This window comes from Schistocerca americana, chromosome 2 (genome assembly GCF_021461395.2).
Source record: "Schistocerca americana isolate TAMUIC-IGC-003095 chromosome 2, iqSchAmer2.1, whole genome shotgun sequence".
Taxonomy (NCBI): Eukaryota; Metazoa; Arthropoda; class Insecta; order Orthoptera; family Acrididae; genus Schistocerca; species Schistocerca americana.
In genome coordinates, this window is record NC_060120.1 from 397,621,672 (window position 1) to 397,646,314 (window position 24,643).

The 24,643-nt window shown below is 39.5% G+C and overlaps 1 protein-coding gene across 1 annotated transcript in view; it reads right to left on the reverse strand.

Annotated features, from left to right (window-relative positions):
• Window positions 1–24,643, reverse strand: part of LOC124594989 (serine/threonine-protein kinase ATR) — a 353,179-nt gene that overhangs the window by 321,504 nt on the left and 7,032 nt on the right. Inside the window, exons 2-4 of the mRNA XM_047133527.1 lie at window positions 13,660–13,740; window positions 13,356–13,579; window positions 9,866–10,036 (exon numbers count right to left, since the gene is read on the reverse strand). Coding sequence (XP_046989483.1) covers window positions 9,866–10,036; window positions 13,356–13,579; window positions 13,660–13,740 — 476 coding nt within the window. The remainder of the gene's footprint in view (window positions 1–9,865; window positions 10,037–13,355; window positions 13,580–13,659; window positions 13,741–24,643) is intronic.

The window sequence follows — 24,643 nt, forward strand, 5'->3', positions numbered from 1 at the left end:
CTCTTAGCAATTGATGAAAGTTTCACATTTTAATTGAGCATCTTGAGTGATAACTGGAGCTTTTCCCATTGATGAAGGTGAGATAACATCTTCAATGGCAAACAACTGCTCAAAGCAGTATTTGTTGTAGGACTTGTTTGATTAGTTTCGTCAGTCTGGAGCACTGATGTTCCAGATTTTATTACTACTTGTGAAGCCTTTCACAAACTGCATCCAAGAAAGACATTATGGCAACATTCTAAAAAAAAAAACAACAAATTCAAATGTCTGCGTTCTGTCATTAACCCGGAGTGAATGAGGTGAAAAATTGTTACACCAGCTATGAGGTGGGTACGAGATACCCGAAACTCTGATAACAAATTTTTGATACTATAATCATGTATGGAGTATTTTTTTATTTGAGATATTAATAATGGTGTCTATTAAACAGATGAGTAAGTAAAATACTATGTTTAAGATATAAAACCTTTTTTTGGGTGAAGTGTACATTTTCTCAGAAAAAGTACAAGTATCAGAGGTTTAACATTTTTTCATACAAAATTCAAACAAACTTAATTTCTTTGATTAATTAACATAATATTATCTTCCAATTATAAAACAGACAAAAAAAATGAAAAGTCTCATTAGATCAATTATCTCAGCACCAACATTACACCTACAAATCAGCACATTCTCCGCAAATGAAAATCGCGTGTTCCATACATATTGGCTTCTCACACTGGGAACAATGTTTTGTTTTCCTGTCTTTTTCTTGGTTTTTTTTCCCACCCCAGTACAGTCACCACACCTGACATATCTACCAATCTCTCTCGTCTTTCTTTCTTTTTTTTTGGGGGGGGGGGGCAGGGGGGGGGGAGGTAACTGGCGACGAAATTTCTCCCAGTTGATCAGCAATCCTCTTTCGAATTTCCCTTGGAAGACATATGTGTTTCCTTGTCTGATGCGAAGACTGCCATTTATCAGATTCAAACCTAAATTATGCATGAAATCTCAATGCTTCATGCTTGTTTTGTCACCTTCGTTATTTGCTCTGTAGACTTTGATGGCATTTATGGCAGTCATATTGAGTATACCATAAAAAATTGTCATAGTCCAACATTTGCTGTTGCAGATAACATCATAAGTGGCACTCAGTATATCTGTGACATTGACTCTGGCTTTACTTGCATTGTAATAAGTAATCATTTCTGGTTTTCTTTTTATCACCTGTCGATTGGTGTTTTTATCATGGTGTGAAGTTGGCATAACCAGCACAACTTTATCTTTTTTAGTTATGTAGGACACCAATGTAACGTCATTCTGGAATCCAAATCAAAAACTATATACTTCTGCTTCTTTTTTGAAAGTCTCAGATACATTGGTCTTGTTTTTACAGACTGTGCCGACAGAAGAGAATGAATGTTCTTTCAAAAGATGGATTCCTATTTGTTTTTGTTATTGGCTCCACTAAATAGTTTTACAATATCATATGCTTTATTACTAAGGTGGAAAGGTCCTGGTGGTTGTTTCCCCAAGTATACTTCCAGTTTGAGGACATAGAAAGTCTTCGCATCTGCAAGAGCCATATTTGATTGATTTGTTTGGCATGTATACATGGAAAGGAATCTCCCTCGGAAAGATAACAGCATCTCATCAATAGTAAGGTTCGCAGACGACGTATAGTGTTGTTGAATATTTTCAACAAAATTATCAAAAATATATCTTCTAGCGGCCAAATTGTCAGACTTTTTCCTTTCGTCCCTGGTGTTCTTATCATCAAATCTCAAACAACTTTGGAGAAAGTAAAGCCTCTGAGTGACATTGCAGTTTGAAAGATAGCAGCTCCAGTACCACCCAAATGCCACAAACCGTTCAAGTTTTGTCTATTTAAGCATTTTAGGCCCACTATATACAGAAGTCTCATAAATGCCTTCAAATCCTTCAAAGTTGCACCATTCATGTGGTATTACCCTTTATTTTCTGTATATTTTCCCCTGATATTCCTTATTTGATTATTTGTATGTGGAAGTGTAGTATTCAACGTACTGTTTGTTATAAAAAGACTACAACATTCAGTCTCTGTTTTGGCATGTTTTGCAGCACCTTTTTCACCTGCAGAATTGGCAACAATATTCTCTGAACAAATACGAACACTTTGCCTAGGACAATCCTTCATCCATTTTGTACCATCTTTGGATGTATAAAAGTTCCCACATACCTCAGGTGACTATGAGCCACTAACACAGATCTTCCAAATCATCCAAAATACCCTCTTGCTCCAAATCACTTCCTTCACTTCTTTGAGAAACTTTGACAATCTATCTCTTCTTCACTCTCGGAATCACAGGAACTAGAATTTGAACAGTTTTCTAAAATTACTTCTAGTAGTTCTTGTAGCCAACATTCATTTTCTTCATAAGACATCTTGAGAAATATAAAATCTAAAAATAAATCAAAGAATACTATAACTAACTATATATCTCATAAGCTTGCTGACAGCTCAGAAATGTAACACTGACTACAAGGTCGGGTGTGTCATACCCTAGCCACCTTTGCACCCGTGTATCTCCCTCTGACGCTGGCGCAACAATAAACTCAATACTGCATCTTGACTCCCTCTCCCTTACCTCCAACTACTATGACAGCAATATTTGTGTGGCAAGAATGACACTCAATAATCAGTGCTTCAAAACTCCTCAGGTATGACGCACCCAACCTCACTCACGCCAGGTTAATAGCTTTTCTCGTAACACAGGTTCCTGTCAGTTTGAAGTATTTCCCATTTGTTACATCCAGCACAATCGCTTTCATATCACGGAACATAGTCTACTTTAATTGATAACAATAGGCATTTGACATTACACGAAAAGAAGCCTCTCTGTCGACTAGTCCCAGATAGATTGGCCAGCAATGGTGACATCAATGACATCTGAGTAACTGTCAATGCCTGAGGAATTTCATATGTAGTGGCCTCAGTTCCACAGATGGTTTCCTCAGTTTTCCTGAATTCGGTGGCTAGATGAGTGGCTGGGACCTCTGTAAGATGATATGAAATGTCCAAGGCATATTGGGGAACAACTTCATACATGGTACAGTGATGGACTTTCTCCCACAGATAGGCTATAACACAGAGCAATGAATTTTAACTTTGTGTCTTGCCCCAAGATGAAAGTATGTGGTTTTTGCTAAATGCTGATTGCGAAAATGAAATCAGAAACATTCCACCACATATCCACTTTTCTGGAAAAGATATGCCACATATATCAGTTTCGAGAAACATTGGAAACGACTCAGTAACAATACAGGAGGAATATGTAATTATTTATACAGACCATGCAACAAAAGTAATTGTTTGTATTACAAAACATAAAATAAAATGCAAATAGTACAAGAAAGACGAATAAAAGCTTGAAATATTCTTAAAAGTTAGAAACGTTTCCTGGAAACTTTCCATTTGTGGGTGGATAGTAAAATTTCTTGTAGGAATGTCCAGCAGTAATCCGCCAAAAAGTGACTATCTTCCCCAGTATATTGGTGAAATCACTTAGTATGTTCGTCACTCACATTCAAATGGGAATGAAGGAAATGTAATTCAGAGACATGTTTTACCCCATAGTCTTGTAACAGTCAAGCATGTGTTCAATCAGTTCCCTGTAATTCTCAGACTTTACTTTTCCCAAGAAATTGCAGCATAAATTTTTAAAAGAAGCAAGCTCAGCAGACTTTTCAATATGTCAGCAACTGTTCAAAGGTAGTATCTTTCACATGATATGAATATTTAGTGTCTGTTCTTTCAGATATATCCGAAAGAACGGACATCATGCATTCATATAACTGTTCACCTCTTTCAAGTGTGGATGCACAACTGCATCTGACCTCCTGGGGGATCTCAAATTAGTGAGCAAGGACAACTTGGTAAGGGACTGAGGATAGGTGGCGTTAAGTGAGAGTATAGGTTGGCTGCGAGGCTTGCCGATATAGTCCGCCACCTGCAGTAAACACTGTGTCCAGGTGGCACAGTAGTTAACGCAACTGCCTAGTGAGCAGGAGATCCCATGTTAGAGTCCCAGTCCAGCAGACATTTTCACTCACCACCGCTGATTCCGTGTAAGGTCCCGAAGCAGATGACATGAATAGCCCCTTCCCTTCCCTCCCCTCCCCCCAGCCCCCTTTCAATTTACATGTAATATCTTACACTGAGTCATGGAGATGAGGCCCAATGAAACTTCCTTCTTTAATTTTTGCCGTACTAATCGCAGGAAATTCAGATAGTGAAAAATTGAAAACCCTCATACCTTTGTCCACTGCTTTCACAAAATTCTTCATAAAGCCCCATTTAGGATGGGGTGTTGCTAACAACACACTGTATTTGTCATCAAGCTGCTCATGCAGCTCATTTTTTACACCAGGATTGAAAATTTCTCTCCAAGGCCACTCTCTGACTATATAATGGTCTTTCCTTACCCTACTGTCCCAGTCACACAAGAAACAATAATATTTTGTGTAAATCGTCTGCAATCCCAGAACTTTGAGATAACTACAGATTGTTCATTTGTGATTCAAATAGCTAGTATACTTCAGGTGTAGCCTCATATTCTCATAGAGTTCCTTTAATTGAACGGGATGGGCCACTGGTATTGATGGCTTCTCTTTTCCGTTGTGTAAAAGAACAGTTTTGAGACTACTCTTTAAGGAATCTATAAATAGGCACCATTCTTCCGGATTGTGAATCATTCCAAATTTTGTAAGCAGTCCATTTATTTCATTACAATATACCAAACTCTCTGTCACTGAGGAAAGACCAAGCTGTCGTTTATGGAATGTAATACTAGTGTTTGCTTGTAACAGGTTCTTCTCTTGAAGACACATCCAAGTAAGTCTACTTTCGTCTTTGCAAGATTTAGATCTCCTACAAAGATTTTTCAATTCTGCCTCCAACAATGGCTGTGGTTGTAGCTGTGCTGCAGATGACATGTGCTCAAGATCTTCACAAGCTGTTGGTTTGTCACTATCATTGTCTGTTTCATCTTACAGCGTCCATTCTGTTGGTGATTTTGAAACTGGAAGAGAATCAGAATGTGGAACTGGGCAAATTGCAGACCCTAAATTTGGATTAGAAACTGAGTGTTTTAATTTAATTGAGATTCCTTTTACTTTTGTTAAATAAAAGAAGCAATCTGTAATGTGGTCTCTAGGTTCCATCCACAACTGTCGCAAAGTAAATGGCACAGGACAGGTGGGTGTGTTCCATGCAACCACCTCCTAAATATCTGCAGCAACATGAGCAACAGTTCTGTGGTGCCGAGCACTTACACTCATCTACCTTTGATTCAACATACAACTCGTATGCCTTTTTGACAATTGCTAAAATGGGATGCATTTTGAGACTAAGTTGTATACTCGTTCCACACATAACAAAAAGATTTGGTGAATTAACACACTTCCTAGACATCACTGAGTATAAGAAATGTACCAACAAGCACAAACAATATTCTTCATGTTAGTGTATATAAACACGTCAATAGCCGATACTGTGTGATCTCGTAGTGAGATAGTCGATGGTCGATAGTTGATCGACTGATGCACCTGCAACTTCCCTCTACCTTCCCCAAGTTGCTATCTCCACCTACCCTCTCTACTCCCACAACTAGGCAATAATATTCTTAAAATAACAGAATGTGATAAGCACCGCAACAAAATAAAAAACACATCCAAGTGCAGATAAAATTGCATCTCCAGAAGAAAGTTAGGTGACAGCACACAATAGTTTTCACCACTGTCATCAGGGCATTGAACTACATAACAATCACATATTTTTGTTTTACAGCAAATCTCATAGTTGCACTGTGTAATCATCTGCGGCTGAGAGGTGTGAATAAGATAATTGTGACACCTGGCATCTTGCAGTGTCATAGTCATCAAACACTCGTCTTCCTTCTCTACAATAGCATACAAGGTGGTCATGGTGCCAACAGTGCAAACATACCAGCTTATTGTCTTCCAACTGCCAAATGTCTGTTTTTCTGTGAAGTATTATACTTGATGAAGGAGTTGGCTTATCTGTGTCAGTCAGATGCTGGGCTGTTGTTCGACAACTGTGCCATAATTCTGAATTGACAAGAGTCCTTTCATCAAGATGTGTTCGATTGGTGGCAGAGATTGGTGCTAAAGATCAACACACCTCTTCCTCAACAACTTCTACTATCTCTTGAGGTATGGCACCAACAGTGCTATATCGCTTTTTTTACTACCTGGCATATGAAGCATCTGAGGTCATAGTAGCCTTTGGGAGTCAGTCATATCCCTCTTACCTAACTTTTTCTGTGGCATTTCCTCAATGCACTGGCACCACATGATGCATTCCTCTGTCTTCATAACATCCTTTACCAGAAGAGCTTGGTACATGTCTTCTGCAGCTCCTTTCATCAAGTGTGAGATATTGTCGGTTTCTGCCATATTCGGATTCATAATGTGGCACAGGGACAAAACATTCTGTTTGTAAGTCTGCGTCTCTCAGGTTTTCTTGGCATGACTGACTGATAGTGTGCTTCTGGGTGTTCTGACAAGTTGTTGTTTCCAAACAAGCACACTATCAAGACTGTGTAATTTCCCCATGATGTTGGACCTTGTTCTTCAATTCAATCATTTATCCGCTAAGTAGACTTACTGCTGATTGTCAACATTCCCCTCCCCCCCCCCCCTCCCCCCCCCAGGTCAACCTTTCATTTTGCCTGGACAAATGCTAGGCTGTGCTCTGGAAGCAAAGTACACATTGACCTAACATGTCATCCAACCTGTTATGTATGTGGGGGAGTCAAATGAAAAACTTAAATTTGTAATAACTGTGGTGTCACCGCCAGACACCACACTTGCTAGGTGGTAGTTTTAAATCGGCCGCGGTCCATTAGTACATGTCGGACCCGCGTGTCGCCACTGTGTGATCGCAGACCGAGCGCCACCACAAGGCAGGTCTCGAGATACGGACTAGCACTCGCCCCAGTTGTACGGACGACGTAGCTAGCGATGCACACTGACGAAGCCTCGCTCCTTTCCCGAGCAGATAGTTAGAATAGCCTTCAGCTAAGTCAATGGCTACGACCTATCAAGGCGCCATTAGTAACATTGCATGTATCTAAAGAGTCTCACTTGTATCGCCACAATCTCCAGATGTACCAAAAGGATGGATTAAAGTTAAGTATTCCAGAAGCTACGTACTTTCCTTTATAGCATTCATTACGTATCCTGTTTCAGACCTCACGCCATCCTGCTTTAGCTTCGCGCGTGCCTTTCGGCTTCCTCTCATTGTGTCTAGGCTGTCTTGTCTAGACACAACAATAACAAATCGAAATTTCGTGTCGTTATCCTGTAAGTTGGTAAGCGTGCTACAAACAGCATGCAAAATGGCCTGTAGGTGGCAGCTCAGTGCAGATCCATGCATACCGTCGCAGTATCAGTATAAAGATGGCCACCCCACTTGCGACTTGCACCAGGGAAGAACAGCATTCTGTTATTTGGTTTTTGCATAGTGAAGGAGTGAAACCTATTGAAATTCATTGACGCATGAAGATTCAGTATGGTGATGCATGTTTGTCACAGCAGCAAGTCTACAAATGGAGTAGGAAGTTCACAAATGGTGTGACTTCAGTGGAAGATGCTCCTCGTCCAGGTCAGGCACAAAGAGTTGTGACTCGACAGAACATTGCAGCAGTTGAAGTCATAGTGAAGGAAAACCACTGAGTGACACTGAATGACTTTGCAGCATGTTTACAGATTAGTCATGGGTCAGCACACCACACTGTGCATGATGTGCTCCAGTTTCACAAAGTGTCTGCAAGATGGGTGCCACGGCATGTGACTCCTGAAATGAGAAAACGATGTGTTGATGGTTGTGAAGAACTTCTTCGGCACTTTGAATGAGAAGGTGATGGCTTCCTTGCAAGAATTGTTACTGGGGACGAAACTTCCACCAACCGGGAACGAAGAGAGCGAGCAAGGAATGGCGCCATTCCTCATCACCAAAACCAAAGAAGTCTCGAACAGAACCATCAGCAGGGAAGTTTATGCTGACTCTCTTGTGGGACGAAAAAGGCGTCATTTTGGGGCATTACATGCCTAGAGGGACCATGTCACCAGTGCATCATACACAGATCTCCTAAAAAATCATCTGTGGCCTGCAATCAAAGCAAAGCGACATGGATTGTTGTCAGCAGGTGTCCTTTTGCAACATGACAATGCAAGGCCCCACGCTGCCGTACAACAGTTGCAACAATCACAGACCTGCATTTTGAGTGTCTTACTCATCCACCATATTCCCCAGACCTTGCCCCAAGTGATTTCCATATGTTTGGACCACTCAAAGGCGCAATGAGAGGAAAGAAGTTCCGTTCTGATGAAGAGGTACACCATACGGTGCACGAGTGGTTGCGCGGGCTACTAAAATAATTTTTTTCTAAAGGAATTTATGCACTTTGTAAGCACTGGAGGACTTGCATTGAGTGTGGGGGAGATTACGTTGAAAAGTGATACAGCTTTGTACCACTTCTGCACAATAAATAATATTTAAAAAAATATTTAAGGTTTTCATTTGACTCACCCTCGTATTCGGTGACTCCGTCAAATCCTTGCAGCCATTACGTCAAGTCCTAACCAGCACCTTCTGGAAACACTGATGGATGCCTGATATGCAGCTGACTAACTGCTACTTTGGAATTCATAAATTTCCTGAATATAAGGATCTTGGGAATGATGTACTGCTTGTATTAAAGTTCTTGTCTGTGTAGGCAACAGCTTTTATGTTGCCTAGCTTGAGCCACAGTAATGTAGACCCACCAACATTACAAAGTAACAACAATTAAGTCCAAATCTGGAAGCACGGTCATCAACGAAATACAACACTTAGCACCAAAAACACATTTATTACAGACACCATCGTACAGCCACAACAGAACTGTTTCCTGGATAGAAAGTGCTGCTCTATATAAACACCGTATATTCCATAAAAGGCAAACACTACAAACATATGAAATTTCGAGAACCTTCCAGAAGCGATAAATACTACATAACAAGCCTTCGGTGCACAGATTTGAACTGGTAAACTGCAGCATGTGAAGCAGCTACACTACCCGTTACTCTACTTTGCATGCAGCATAGCTCGTGGCAATATTTACATGCCTCTTTCACTGCTATCTGTCAATATTTTCATCTGAGAATATGCCACCACTGCTTTCTAAAAACAAATAGTTCTGAAGGGTGTAACACATTATTATAATGACTGCTGTGTCATTTGATCAGATTTTAAACTCCGAATCATCACTTTCTGAACCAACTGACACTCAAACTATTACTTTCACTGAAGGAAGAAAAATCATTTATTGTATGCATGGTGACTTTGTTAACTGTAACCGTTTAGACTAGTACTTACAGCCATTACATCCCAGTTATCTCATGATCAACACAAGAGCACCTTTCTGTTTCTTCTTTCTTAAAACTTTCACATTTTCTTCTGCTTAGGATAATATTTTGAAGAACTCAACTCTTTGTCTCTGAGACATCAAAAGCATTGTTTTTAATTTCCTTTTATTTGCAAAACTCAGTAAGTTCCTTTTATTTCCAGAACTCAGTAATATGCTTTTATAGAAGTAAGTGCATGTTGTAACTGAAGACAGACTGGTCAGCCAGTTCCACAGGAACAAGGTGTGTACAAACAAAAGAGGAGAGAGTAAACAAAGAAAAAAATCTTTGCTAAGTCCATGAAGAACAATTATATTTAAACTAAAAACAAAAATATTAATTTTTAGTGATATGTGTACTACTCAGTTGTTAGATAACAGATTACACTCCAATTTACATAAGTTGTAATAATACAGAGTGAAAAGAAATTCATTACCTTGGAGACAAAAGATATATTCCTGCACCAATTCCATGGCAAGAGCAGGATGTTCTGCCACAAGCATATCAAGTATTTCGATCTGACTAGTTACAATCAGCTTGTGAATTATAGATAACCTTGGTTGCCCCAACATATGGAAGAGTCTTCCAAACATCCACATATTGAACACTACAAAAATAAAATTAACTATATTCCACAGTAATATGTAGGTATTAAATGTTACATAAATCTACTTAAATATTGTGTCCTCTTTTAGCATTTTATCTTTTCTCCAATTTTGTTTCCCTTCCTTCTACAAGACAAAAAGCCTTCTCTGCAGAAGGATAACCCATCCACTACTCTGCTCACACTGAGCCATCCCTGTCATCAGAGAAACAGCACAGTCTGGCCCCTGAATGCAATGTCCATTACCATGAAAATATGTTGCACTCCCCTGCTCTTTCTTCATCCAGAGTTTTTAAGAAAAAAAAAGAGGATCATACATAGTCCATAAATCCTTATCTGACTCCTTAAACACCCAATACTACTAAAACAAATATACCTCTGCTGAAGATGCAAACACATTTATTGACTAACAAATATCTCGCAGCTCACATCATGGGCCATTACTTAAGATAATTTTGAGCACAAAGTGAGAACAATTTGGAGCAGATGAAAAACAAAATTCCATCACCAATATTAATTATTGTTCACAGCATTTAAATTCATTTCCCATCTGTTCCCCACTCCAGTCCCATTTAGTCTCCCCCATGTTTACTTCTTTGCATTTTCATCTCTCCTTGTTTCTTTTTTCAATGTCACTGATCCAGTTGATAGACTCATATCATTCACCTACCCACTATTTCTTAACCCAACCCTTTTAAACACATTTCACAGCACTCAAAGATAAAACTATGCATGTACATAAGTATATTATACAGCAGCTTTGCTACAATAATTGTTCACTGTTCCAAGTGGAAATTACCATTTTCTAATCATATACATTATCAGGGTGTATACGTGGACAAGAAAAAAAATTCCCGGATATCTCGTTTAAAAAACATACTTTTTCCCGGGCAAAAATACACTTTTTCAATGCTAAGTGACATTCGGTTTTCTGTAGACTTTTCCTTTGGAACTGTAAAACTTATCATTCCTTTGAATGATTAACGTCTTATACACTAGTGTAGAATTTCCCGGGAGAGGGGGGGGGGGGGGGGGGGGGAGGTTTTGGAGAGACTTTTGATGAAAAAAAAGGAGAGAAGTTTTGGAAAGACCTCTGTTGTGCAGCAACATATACACTGCATATTTTCATATTACGAAAGTATCAATTCGAATTGCACCAAACACAGCACATTAGTTTCCGGAGCGTTGAAATCGAGATTGCAATGTCCTTTTGTAAGCGAGTCATATCTCATGCTCTGTGATGTTGCCAGCCGATGACAGCAGATATTCAGAGCATAGGACACGTGATGTAGTCAGCCAATAGCAAGATCACTGTTACGTAGAGTGAATACACAAAGAGGAAAACTTAACGGTTTACATTAATACATAGTATAGCTACAAGAAAAGTTAATCTTTCACATATAATATTGGTCTCAATGATTAATAAAACTACAAGAGAAGCTACGCTTTCACATGTAATATTGATCTATTTTGTGTGTGTTATACTTTATCACACAAATGTGCCAGTAAATTTAAAATTATATCATAAATGTCTGGTCTTCAGGGCTCGAAATTCTTCTATGTGGCTTGTCCTCAAAGTGTTCAGTTTTAAACGCTCTGTGATTTAAGAAATTCATCCCACTTCCTCACAGTTAACATAATTCATCTTGTGTAAAAAGAAATTTACTTTGAAAGTAACGCTTTTCGAACCACCGTTCAAAATTCTGCAGTACCAGGATACAGTAACATTCTTTTCTACAGAATCATTTTTTACCAGTCAAAATTACAAAAATTTAACTGAAAGGTAAAACAATGAAAAATTCCCGGGATTCCAAAAAATTCCTGGGTTTTTCCCGGTTTTCTCCCAGATGAAAAAATTTCCGGGTTTTTCCCAGATTTACCGGATCGTATACACCCTGATTATCATCAACAGTTTATTGATGTAAACTTAACTAGCTACTTTTGGAAATAACATGTACAATTTCAGTAACTGCTTCAGCGCAACAACCCAGGCCATTATTTGATGTGTGCAGTTTGTAGGGTGCAAACTTTAAGCATCATCTTTATACATCACATAGATGATGGGCAAAACGTTGAAGAGTTCTATGAATGGTGCCACACCACTGTTTGTGTTAAAAATCCGTATCTTTATTAATGAATATTGCCATTTCTCCTTCTGAGTTCATGGAGAGCAGATCGGCATCACATATTACAGAGTTGTGTTCTTGCATGAATAAAAGTATGTGATAATATTCAGACTGGAATAATCAGAGATGAATAATGTTCATGTGTAATATAAACACTCATATATCTGACTTCAATGTTTAAAATCTTTGTGACAGGATGACTTAATCTGTTGAAGAGGAACTGCTATATGGCAAAGCCTGAAAAGAGGTTACTGATTAAAATAAATGAACACATACAACAGGAAAAGCAACTACCAACATGCAGTTTCTCTTGCAATGTAATTAAAATGTGTGTCACAAGTTGACTTCCCTGGTGTAACAAATGTTACATCAATGTCCCATAACTGAATCTGCACTAACCCTAACTTTTCCAATTCTCATCCGCCTGAGTACTTTCCATTTATCTATCCCCCACCTCCGGCCACTCCGCTTGGTTCCATTCCCAAGATTGTTCTCATTCTCCTTTCTATATTCACTTTCCATCCCGTACTCACTCAGTTCAAGATGACCATTTTAGTTATCCGTCTTTAAGTATATTTTCCCTTCCTTACTTTGCTTTTCCAACTAGAAATGCCTATTCTGTTATTTTTGTCTTTCTGTAAAACAAACTTGTTTCTTCCATACAGGACAATTCTTATATCAGTGTCTTCCTATAACCTGCATCTACATTCACATACCCAACATCTCTCTCCCACTGAGAACAACACTTCCCTCACTGCTTCCAATAGTCATAAACTTTGACAGAAGAACATCTGTTCTGACACTTGATGTTAATTGCTTCTGACAACTGATTAACTTTAGAGCAATATTTTTCTTTTGTATTTTACAGCATTCATGACAAAAATAGCATAGTGGTGTATCCCCTGCACAATTGTTTTCTTCCTAACTGGTTTCAACACACCCCAAATCTTACAGAATGCTATTGTTTTATCAGCATAAATCAAATTTCAATGACATCTGAAATTTCAATATTGCTTGGACAATTCTGACAAGGAATAAAGCTGAATATTTAAACAAATATAGCTAAATATGCAGGCTCACCATCATAATTGCATTATGTATGCCAAAACTAAAATTTTCCATTTTCTATACTGATATCAATAAAATATTACACAAGGAACATATATTATGATAAATTTATGTGACAGAGTACACACCTGAACAGTTTTTAACCATAGCAGAATAGTGCTCCTTACAACATTTTTGATTAGGAACAAAATACTTCACAAGATTCTTTTTGTTGTCAAGCAGGTACTTCAAAAATGACTTTACATGAGCTTGATTTTTATCTAGGTTTTTATATATTGTTTTCACTGGTTCATTAATTGTCTTCCACGCACGATCATGTCGAAGGATAACACTTTCATTAGTGCAAACAGGACTGCAAGCAGAAGTCACAGACAGGTTATAGAGGAAAAGAAAGAAACAGCACATGTATAATTTGAAGTAATTGATACAAACTCTCCAGAATTCCTACTGATTCTTCTTGTTATTACAGATTCATCATCCTCAACATCAGCTGAGTCTCCATCCCACGTTTCACTGCAAACAAAAAATGTTTGTCAAAATATGAAATTAGCACAAAATCATAAACAGGAAATTTGATACAAAACTGTGAAGTACACTGTGATAAATTCTGTAGTGAATACCACTTACAATGTTGAGAGAGCAGGAAAATGAAGTTTCCGTTGAAAAGAAAACAGACATATACGTGAATAAACTGACAATTAACGCAACATGGAACATTATGAAACAAAATAAGCATTTATATCGACACATACAATTATTTGTATGTATTGTTCACACTATATCTGACAGAGCTTTATTTTCATTCACATTCAATGTTTAAGTCACGTATATACCTACCTATCACTCCTCTCTTTCAAAAGAAACTTACAAACTCATTAACTTTTGGAATCACAGAGATCACATTCAGTGTGAAAACTGTCAATACAACTGTTACAGCACAATAAATTTGTTAGTAGATGTTTAAAAACATGACTCAGACCTATTACTGTCAGTTTTGGCTACTGCATTACTTGTCAAGTTAAATTAAGAGACAGAAACTTACATAGCATTTTCGGTGTTTTCTACACATACTTTAGTACTTGATTAACTGTTCGCTGCATATAGTCCAAAATGATTCGAGTTATGTCAGAAACTACCTCCCTCCCCCATGGTTGATGTCTTCCCTGGCAGCAAAAGCATCTTCCAGCAGGGTAAATGTGTCACAGGGCTAGAATCAAGCTACAGTAGCCTGAAGAGCATGATAGTTAACTCGTATTCATGTCTTGGCCACCAAATTTGCCTGATCTGAACCCAATGGAACACATCATGGATGCTACTGGACACTAGATCCAAGCCCACAAACGACCATCCTGTTATTACCAAGAGTGGTGTGACCTGTGCAAGGACATTTGGTGCCAGATACCTATAAAAACCTATGCAGGACTTGTCAAATCCATTCGGTGCAGAACTATTGCCGTATTGCATTTCAAAGATGGAGCAACATGCTATTAAGCAGGCAATCATAAAGTGTTGGCTCATCTGTGTACATTAATGTATGATGAGTAGTATTTGTTACAATCTCAAACAACCTAGTTATAGGCCTTGTGACAGCAGACAGCACCCTTTAAAACAGGTAGCAGTGATGACACTAGCAACATCAATCTGGGTAGACGTTTCGCCTTTCGGAATACAATTTTTAAGAGCTGAAGTGAAAGAAATAGTGAAAGCAGGAGGCTGCATGGCCTTATAGATCTTTTTGGCCTCATCATAGGAGATATGCTTCACTGTTTTGTGCTCCTGTATCTTTCTTTCTTTGAGGCAAATGCTGCAGTCTCTACTTATGATTATGTGACCCATAGAGCAATTCACATACTTCAGAAAAAATAAACAAAGACTCTTGCTGTGGCCACAGGAGTGTGCATTTGGGTGTCTCTGTGCTTATGTGCGAATGGGTATACTACTGCTGTGGAAAGAGCTAGTGCCTGAAAACTGTTTTCTTTTGAGTTACTGTGCTTGAAGCATCAATCTGCTGTAGGTGAGTGGTTGCCTTTCCCCTATTTTGCATACTGCTCCATCCAAGAATTTCCATTACTGAAGTTGTTGTTGTTGTTGTGGTCTTCAGTCCTGAGACTGGTTTGATGCAGCTCTCCATGCTACTCTATCCTGTGCAAGCTTTTTCATCTCCCAGTACCTACTGCAACCCACATCCTTCTGAATCTGCTTAGTGTATTCATCTCTTGGTCTCCCTCTACGATTTTTACCCTCCACGCTGCCCTCCAATACTAAATTGGTGATCCCTTGATGCCTCAGAACATGTCCTACCAACCGATCCCTTCTTCTGGTCAAGTTGTGCCACAAACTTCTCTTCTCCCCAATCCTATTCAATACTTCCTCATTAGTTATGTGATCTACCCATCTAATCTTCAGCATTCTGCTGTAGCACCACATTTCGAAAGCTTCTATTCTCTTCTTGTCCAAACTATTTATCGTACATGTTTCACTTCCATACATGGCTACACTCCATACAAATACTTTCAGAAATGACTTCCTGACACTTAAATCAATACTGGATGTTAACAAATTTCTCTCCTTCAGCAACGCTTTCCTTGCCATTGCCAGCCTACATTTTATTTCCTCTCTACTTCGACCATCATCAGTTATTTTGCTCCCCAAATAGCAAAACTCCTTTACTACTTTAAGTGCCTCATTTCCTAATCTAATTCCCTCAGCATCACCCGACTTAATTAGACTACATTCCATTATCCTTGTTTTGCATTTGTTCATGTTCTTCTTATATCCTCCTTCCAAGACACTGTCCATTCCATTCAACTGCTCTTCCAAGTCCTTTGCTGTCTCTGACAGAATTACAATGTCATCGGCGAACCTCAAAGTTTTTATTTCTTCTCCATGAATTTTAATACCTACTCCGAATTTTTCTTTTGTTTCCTTTACTGCTTGCTCAATATACAGATTGAACAACATCGAGGAGAGGCTACAACCCTGTCTTACTCCCTTCCCAACCACTGCTTCCCTTTCATGTCCCTCGACTCTTATAACTGCCATCTGGTTTCTGTACAAATTGTAAATAGCCTTTCGCTCCCTGTATTTTACCCCTGCCACCTTTAGAATTTGAAAGAGAGTATTCCAGTCAACATTGTCAAAAGCTTTCTCTAAGTCTACAAATGCTAGAAACGTAGGTTTGCCTTTCCTTAATCTTTCTTCTAAGATAAGTCGTAAGGTCAGTATTGCCTCAAGTGTTCCAGTGTTTCTACGGAATCCAAACTGATCTTCCCCGAGGTTGGCTTCTACTAGTTTTTCCATTCGTCTGTATAGAATTCGTGTTAGTATTTTGCAGCTGTGACTTATTAAACTGATAGTTCGGTAATTTTCACATCTGTCAACACCTGCTTTCTTTGGGATTGGAATTATTATATTCTTCTTGAAGTCTGAGGGTATTTCGCCTGTTTCATACATCTTGCTCACCAGATGGTAGAGTTTTGTCAGGACTGGCTCTCCCAAGGCCATCAGTAGTTCCAATGGAATGTTGTCTACTCCGGGTGCCTTGTTTCGACTCAGGTCTTTCAGTGCTCTGTCAAACTCTTCACGCAGTATCATATCTCCCATTTCATCTTCATCTACATCCTCTTCCATTTCCATAATATTGTCCTCAAGTACATCGCCCTTGTATAGACCCTCTATATACTCCTTCCACCTTTCTGCTTTCCCTTCTTTGCTTAGAACTGGGTTTCCATCTGAGCTCTTGATATTCATACAAGTCGTTCTCTTATCTCCAAAGGTCTCTTTAATTTTCCTGTAAGCAGTAGTTATTCCAGTCCAAAAGTAAAGTAGCCACTCAAGTTGTAACAATTATTGGCCTTTTTCAATTGTCCCAATGTTGTTAAAAGTTACAAAGGTTGCACTCAATAAGCAAGTTGTCTCAGTAGCTCAGATTGTATGTGCCATATTACAGACACAAAGACAGCAGTCGGTCCCAGAACTTTACTGTCACCTACTGCCTTTGGCAGGCAGTGATTTGTTAAAATGAAATATAAGAATCTACACTGTCATACAGAGTCCACATTCAACTGTAGATTCTGCCTTTAGCTGGGTGGGTACATCCAGTTCAATGATCAGAGGAAGGCAAGGCCATACAACCTTCATTAGTTCCATTACCAGCAGGGAACGTAAGCAACCTTCAACTTGAGGACAGCTTTACTATTTAATAACCAAATTGTAAAATACTTTGCAGAAAATAAGATCTTCAGCAGTAATAAGTTTGGTTTTAGATCAAGTTTGGGCATGGATAAAGCTGTATTGTCATTTCTTATACAGTATATGTAAGCAGTTCTTTAGAGCAGACTTTTTGACTTACCAAAAGCTTTTCGACACTATATGCCTTAAAATAATATTGAATAGCTACATTTTTATGGATTTAGAGACGATGCTATTGGTTTGATGGACTCTTATTTATTTAACAGAATGCAAATGACTGAATTTCAAGGCACAGAGTCTGAATAGTGCCCTTTGCGAGTAAATGGCCCTCAAGGTTCTGTACTGGACACAATCTTATCCATTATTTATATGACCGACTTGTCACCTAATATAATGCTATCAGGTACATGCTGATAATTATTTGCAGATGGTCTTGCAGTCTAGACAACATCAAAAACAACAGAGATGCTTGCCTACGACACAGATCAAACCGCTGTTAATGTATAAATATAGAAAACGACAACCAGTCACTTTCTTGAAATATCCGTGACTGTTTGCAGTTTTCTGTATTTATATTCAGTCTTGTGTTCTAGAATATCTATAATGGATAAGCTTAATCTTTTAGACTGTTAAAACTAAAATTTGTGTACTGCTAACTCCCTCTGTATCAATCAAGGTAAAGTACAGGACTACCTTGGGGTCACCATACAGAGAAAATGATACACAAATTTAATGAAGGCATATTAGCTCTAAGTAAATTCCACCTCTGTATTAATTTTCCTGTTCTCAGAGTTGTTTTATTAGTTTTGCATGTTATGAGGATCATGAAAGCGAGTTCTCTCTATGGTGTGGAACAAGCAAATTTTATTAATATAGTACACTTTCTCAGTGAAAAATATGGTAAAATGTAGACCATTTACATGACCCCATACATTTAAAAAAATTTAAAAAGGCCTCAATGGAGCAGGAGGAGTTACCAAAGAGATAAGATTTCAGTTTGCATTTGAAGCTAATTTTGTTATCTAGGAAATACTTTACACCACTGGGTCAGTAGTCAAACACTTTTACAGATGAATAATGAATACCAGTATCTCACTCCACTTTGTGCCACGATAAGGCCAAGGCCTCATGAACCATGGACCTTGCTGTTGGTGGCAAGGCTTGTGTGCCTCAGCAATACACATAGCTGTACCGTGGGTGTAACTACACCCTACATTGGAGGAGTATCTGTTGAGAGGCCAGACAAACGTGTAGTTGCTAAAGAACGGCAGCAGCCTTTTCAGTAGGTGCTGGGACAACAGTCTGGTTGATTGATTGAATTGACCTTGTAATATTAACCAAAACAGCATTGCTGTGCTGGTACTGTGAACGGCTGAAAGCAAGGGAAAACTATAGCCTTAACGTTTCCCAAGGGCAAGCAAAATTACTGTATGGTTAAATGATAATGGCATCCTCTTGGGTAAAATATTCCAGAGGTAAAATAGTCCCCCATTTGGATCTCCGGGGCACTACTCAAGAAGACGTCGTCCTCAAGAGAAACAAAACTGGCGTTCTATGGATCGGAGCCTGGAATGTCAGATCCCTTAATCAGGCAGGTAGGTTGGAAAATTTAAAAAGGGAAATGGATAGGTTAAAGTTAGATAAAGTGGGAATTAGTGAAGTTTGATGGCAGGAGGAATAAGACTTCTGGTCAGGTGAATACAAGGGGCATAAATACAAAATCAAAAAGTGGTCATTCAGGACTAGGTTTAATAATGGAGAAAAAGTAGGAACACAGATAAGCTACTACAAAAAGCATAGTGAACGCATTACTGTAGCCACGATAGACATGAAGCCCATGCCTACCACAGTAGCACAAGTTTCTACCAACTAGTTCCACAAATGATGAAGAGATTGAAGAAATGCACGACGAGATAAAAGAAATAATTCATATAATTAAAGGAGATAAAAATGTAATAGTCTTGAGGAACCGAAATTCAATAGTAGGAAAAGGAAGAAAAGGAAAAGTAGTAGGTGAATATGGACTGGGGATAAGGAATGAAAGAGGAAGTTCCTGGTAGAATTTTGCAAAGAGCATAACTTAATCACAGCTAACACTTGGTGTAAGAGCCATGAAAGAAGATTTTGTATGTAGAAGAGATATTGATTATAGTGGCTGGAGAAAAATTTTGTCATGAAATTTTAACCCTGGATAGCTGATGCCAATAGGAACCAAAATTACTAATGTTGTGTAGGTCGACAATGCACCATTTTTAAACTACGGAAACTTGGTGCCACACGCTCCGATTGGGCATGATATTGCCCTGTTACCGTTCATTGGTTGACTGGCAGATCTATGGTTGTCGGATCACACAAACAAACGTCCCTCGCCCAGTCACTTCCCCAATGTGATACGCACACATGTCGAATAGGTCTTTCTGTTTGTCTACACTTCATGTCAGAGGCATTCACACATAAGCTTCGCTTCAGAGCACACACACATCACCAAAGATTTAGTCATACAGTAAGCTTGGCGCCACAGTATTCATTTGAAGAACAACGAGATATGGTTTTTGTTCATGGACTAACCAACGGTTATGCACATGAAGCTCAACAGTTGTATGAGGAACGGTACCCAGCAAGATGCCACCCACACCCGAAAATGTTTACAGCAATTCACCAGCGACTTGGCGTAACAGGCTCATTAGAGGAATATCATGGTGATGCTGGAAGACATCGAACATGATGGAATGCTGCATTTGAAGAGACTGTTCTAGAGCGCTTCGAGGAAGCACCTACAAGAAGTACTCGAGAGGCTGGACACAACATGAAGGTCACTCATCGGTTAGTCTGGGAGGTTTAGAGGGATGATGACCAGCATCCCTTTAGTTTCCACCCTGTCAGAGAGCTAAATCTTGTGGCAGAATATGAACGAAGTTTAGGGTTTTCCCGGTGGTTCTGCTATGTGTTGCACAAGATCCTGACTTCCCCACCATTGTGTTGTTTACCGACGAGTGCACCTTCCATGAGTTTGGCCTTTACAACACTCAAAACATTCATTACTGAGCATGGGGAAATCCTTACGTCACGTACGTCCACAGACACCAGGAACGATTTTCGCTCAACATTTGGGCATGCATTGTAGGTGACAATCGGATTGGGCTGGTCTGTCTATCTCCTCGACTTACCGGGGCAAATTACCTTCACTTTTTGCAAGAAACTCTACCCGGCCTGCTGGAAGATGTTCCCCTGGATATACGGCTACACATGTGGTTGCAACATGGTGGGATGCCTGCACATAACAGTCATGCTGTGTGCGGATATTTAAATGAACTCTTCGACAGCCGGGTAATTGGCAGAGGTGCTCATAGGACATGGCCCCCACAATCACCAGACCTCACGCTACCGGACTTTTTCCTGTGGGGATTCTTCAAGGTTATAGTTCACCCACCTGGACACAAACCACCTAGAAACGAAGAGGAATTAATGGATCGCATTCAACATGTCACCAATCACATCAGAGCAATGCCAAGATTTCTTGAAAGAGTTCGGCAACACACCATTCGACGTTACCAAGCTTGTGTCGCATTCGACTCAGTTCCGCACTGTCGCTTGCTCCAAAAAGTGCGTGCTGTCGATCTATCCGATGACATTGCGGTTGGATAGAAAGTTTTCTAACAGATAGACAGCAGTATGTCGTCCTGAATGGGGTGATTTCAACAGAAAAAAGCGTAACTTCAGGTGTGCCCCAGGGCAGCGTAATAGCTTCGCCGCTGTTTACGATTTACATAAATGATCTGGTTGATGGTATTGACAGCGGCATTAGACTGTTTCAATGAGATTTGTAATGCTCTCGCGATGGCTAAATGTACCAGTCACAAATCTTGCTGCTCTTCTTTGGACCTTCTCAATCTCTTGAATCAGTCCCAACTGGTAAGGATCCCATACAGACGAATAATACTCTAAGACTGGACGAACTAACGTATTGTAAGCAATTTCCTTTGTTGAAAGACTGCATCGCTTCAGGATTCTACCAAAAATCACAATCTAGAGTTCATCTTGCCTGTTACTTGTGTAATCTGATCATTCCATTTGAGATCATTTTGTATAGTCACAACCAGATACTTGACAGATGTTACCGCTTCCAAAGACTGGGCATTTATTTTGTACTCGTACATCAATGGGGATTTTCGCCTTGTTACACGCAGTAGATTACACTTACTAATGTTGAGAGATAACTGCCAGTCATTACACCCCACATTTATTTCCTGCAAATCCTCCTCATTGATTTGTTCACAACTTACATGTGTTACTACTTTCCTGTAGACTACAGCATCATCAAGAAACAGTCTAATGCCGCTGTCAATACCATCAACCAGATTGTTTATGTAAATAGTAAAAAGCAGCGGACCTATTACGTTGCCCTGGGGCACACCTGAAGTTACGCCTGTTTCTGGTGAAGTCACCCCATTCAGGACGACGTACTGCTCTCTGTCTGTTAGAAAAATTTCTATCCAACCGCATATGTCATCAGATAGACTGTAAGCACACACTTTCTGGAGCAAACGACAGTGCGGAACTGAGTCTAACACCTTTCGAAAGTCGAGAAATATGGCATCAAACTGGGAGCCGGTATCTAGAACCTGTTGTATATCGTGCACAAAGAGGGCCAGCTATGTTTCGCATGACTGCTGTTTCCTAAAACCATGCTGGTTTCTGCAGATGAGCTTCTCAGAGTCTAGGAAGGTCATTATGTATGAACACAAAATATGCTCCATGATGCTACAACAAATCGACATCAGTGAAATTGGTCAGTAATTATGTGCATCCAATTTTCTACCCTTTTTATAGATTGCTATGACCTGGGCCTTCTTCCAGTCCCATGGAACTTTCTGCTGTTTGCAATGATCTCTGATAGATGATGGATAAGAATGGTGCTATATTTGTAGCATAGTCAACATATAATCTTACAGCGATACCATCTGGGCCACATGCCTTCCTGGCGTCTAAGCATCTTAACTGTTTTACAATCCCAGATACACTAAAGACTACATCAGCCATCCATGCGTTTGTTCGATAATTGAAAGGGGGAATGGTGCTGCAGTCCTCTACCGTAAATGAGTTTTTGAAAACTACGTTTACAATTTCGGCTTTCTGTTTATCATCATCCATTACATTACCCGTACTGTCAGCAAGACAAGGTATTGAATTATTTTTAGCATTCATAGATTTTACATACGACCAAAATTTTTTGGGGTTATTTTAAGAATCTGCAGATAAAATATTGCTTTCAAATTCATTATTGTCAGCAGGGCAGTGATTACGCTTAGGATGACTGTGCACAAAATTATCTGCTTTCTCAGCAACTTCCTAATACGTTTGTTGTACCAACGTGGATCCCGTCCCTCCCCTATATTTTTGCTAGGCATATACTTCTCTAGCATGTGGTGAGCAATACCTTTAAATTCCAACCAAAGATACTCAACATCTTTGTGTCCCACCGTGAATGCTTGGAGCTGACTATGAAGATATTCATTAATGACACTTTTATTTGCTTTTCCAAACAAGAAAACGCTTTTTGCAACTTCCACTGACATAGAAGCCACAACTACATTATGGTCCCTAATACCTTCTTCTAGATTAACTTCCTCAAAAAGGTTAGCTCTGTTTGTCGCCAAGATATCTATTAAGTTCCCATCTCAAGTTGGTTTTCTAACCAAGTGCTCAAGGTTGTATGTTGAGAGCGTTTTTAGAATAACTTCACGAGTCTTTGCTTCTGCCCCGTCATAAACGTGTAATTTTCACAGTCAATGGATGCCAGATTAAAATCTCCACCTATAACTAATGGATAATTTGGATATTTATTTCCTATGTACTCAAAACTTCCCTGAAACATTCTGCGACATTTGTTGCGGATGCTGGAGGTCTATAAAAACATCCTAATACAATCTTTGAGTGTTGTTCGTCTGTATGGGACCCTTACCAGTTGGGTCTGATTCAAGAGATTGAGGAGGTGCAAAGAAGAGTGGCAAGATTCGTGACTGGTATATTTAGCCATCACGAGAGTGTTACAAATCTCACTGAAAGTTTGAAGTGGGGCACACTTGCAGATAGACAACGCGCTAAACGGAAGGGGCTGCTCACTAAATTCCGATATCCAATCTTCGCCAAGGATGAAGAGCATATATTATTACCACAAACTTTCAAATTGTGCATTGATCACCATGCAAAGATAAGGGAAATTAGAGCTCGTACTGAGGCGTTCAGACAGTCGTTTTTCCCTCGCGCGGTTCATGAATGGAACAGGAGGGGGGAGGGGGGGGGGGGATAACACTGTGGCGCGAATTGTGCCCTCCGCCACACACCCCTTGGTGGCTAACAGAGTATATATGAAGATGTAGATGTAGAGGGTCGCCAGTTTGAGCACTTGCTTTAAATAAAAATGTCCGAGCTACAAAAAAGGCCCTTTTCAGGGCCGACATAATTTGTGACTTTCTGCATGCAAACTAACAGCTGTTGACAGGTTTGTTCCCGGTACGTCTTATCATGAAACTACAATGGACATGATGGGACCCAACGGATTCGCCCCCAGAGTGGAAGGCTGGTGCACTGTCACTGAGCATGCGGGCTGCCTAGGATACATCGCGATCTCTACCGTAGGCAAAGTATTCGCGGTCATGCATTGTCCAGTGCACCCTGCAACAGGGGAATCCCGTGGCCAATCGGAGCACCTGTACCAAGTTTTCATAGTTTAAAAACTGTGCATTGTCAACCTATACATTAGTCATTTTGGTTCCTATTAGCATCAGCTATCCAGGGTTAAAATTTTGTGCCACATTTTTTCTCCACCCTGTATAATGGTAAGACAGATATTTAGGAACCAGGTTTTGAACTGTAAGATATTTCCAGGGACAGATGTGGACTCTGACAACAATTTATTGGTTATGAACTGTAGATTAAAACTGAAGAAACTGCAAAAAGGTAGGAATTTAACGAGATGGAATCTGGATAAACTGAATGAACCAGAGGTTGTAGAGAGTTTCAGAGAGAGCATTAGGGAGCGTTTGACAAGAACAGAGGAAAGGAATACAATAGAAGAAGAATGGGTAGCTTTGAGAGATGAAATAGTGAATGCAGCAGAGGATAAAGTAGGTAAAAGGAGAAGGCTTGTAGATATCCTTAGGTAACACAAGAGATATTGAATTTAATTGATGAAAGGAGAAAATGTGCAAATGCAGTAAATGAC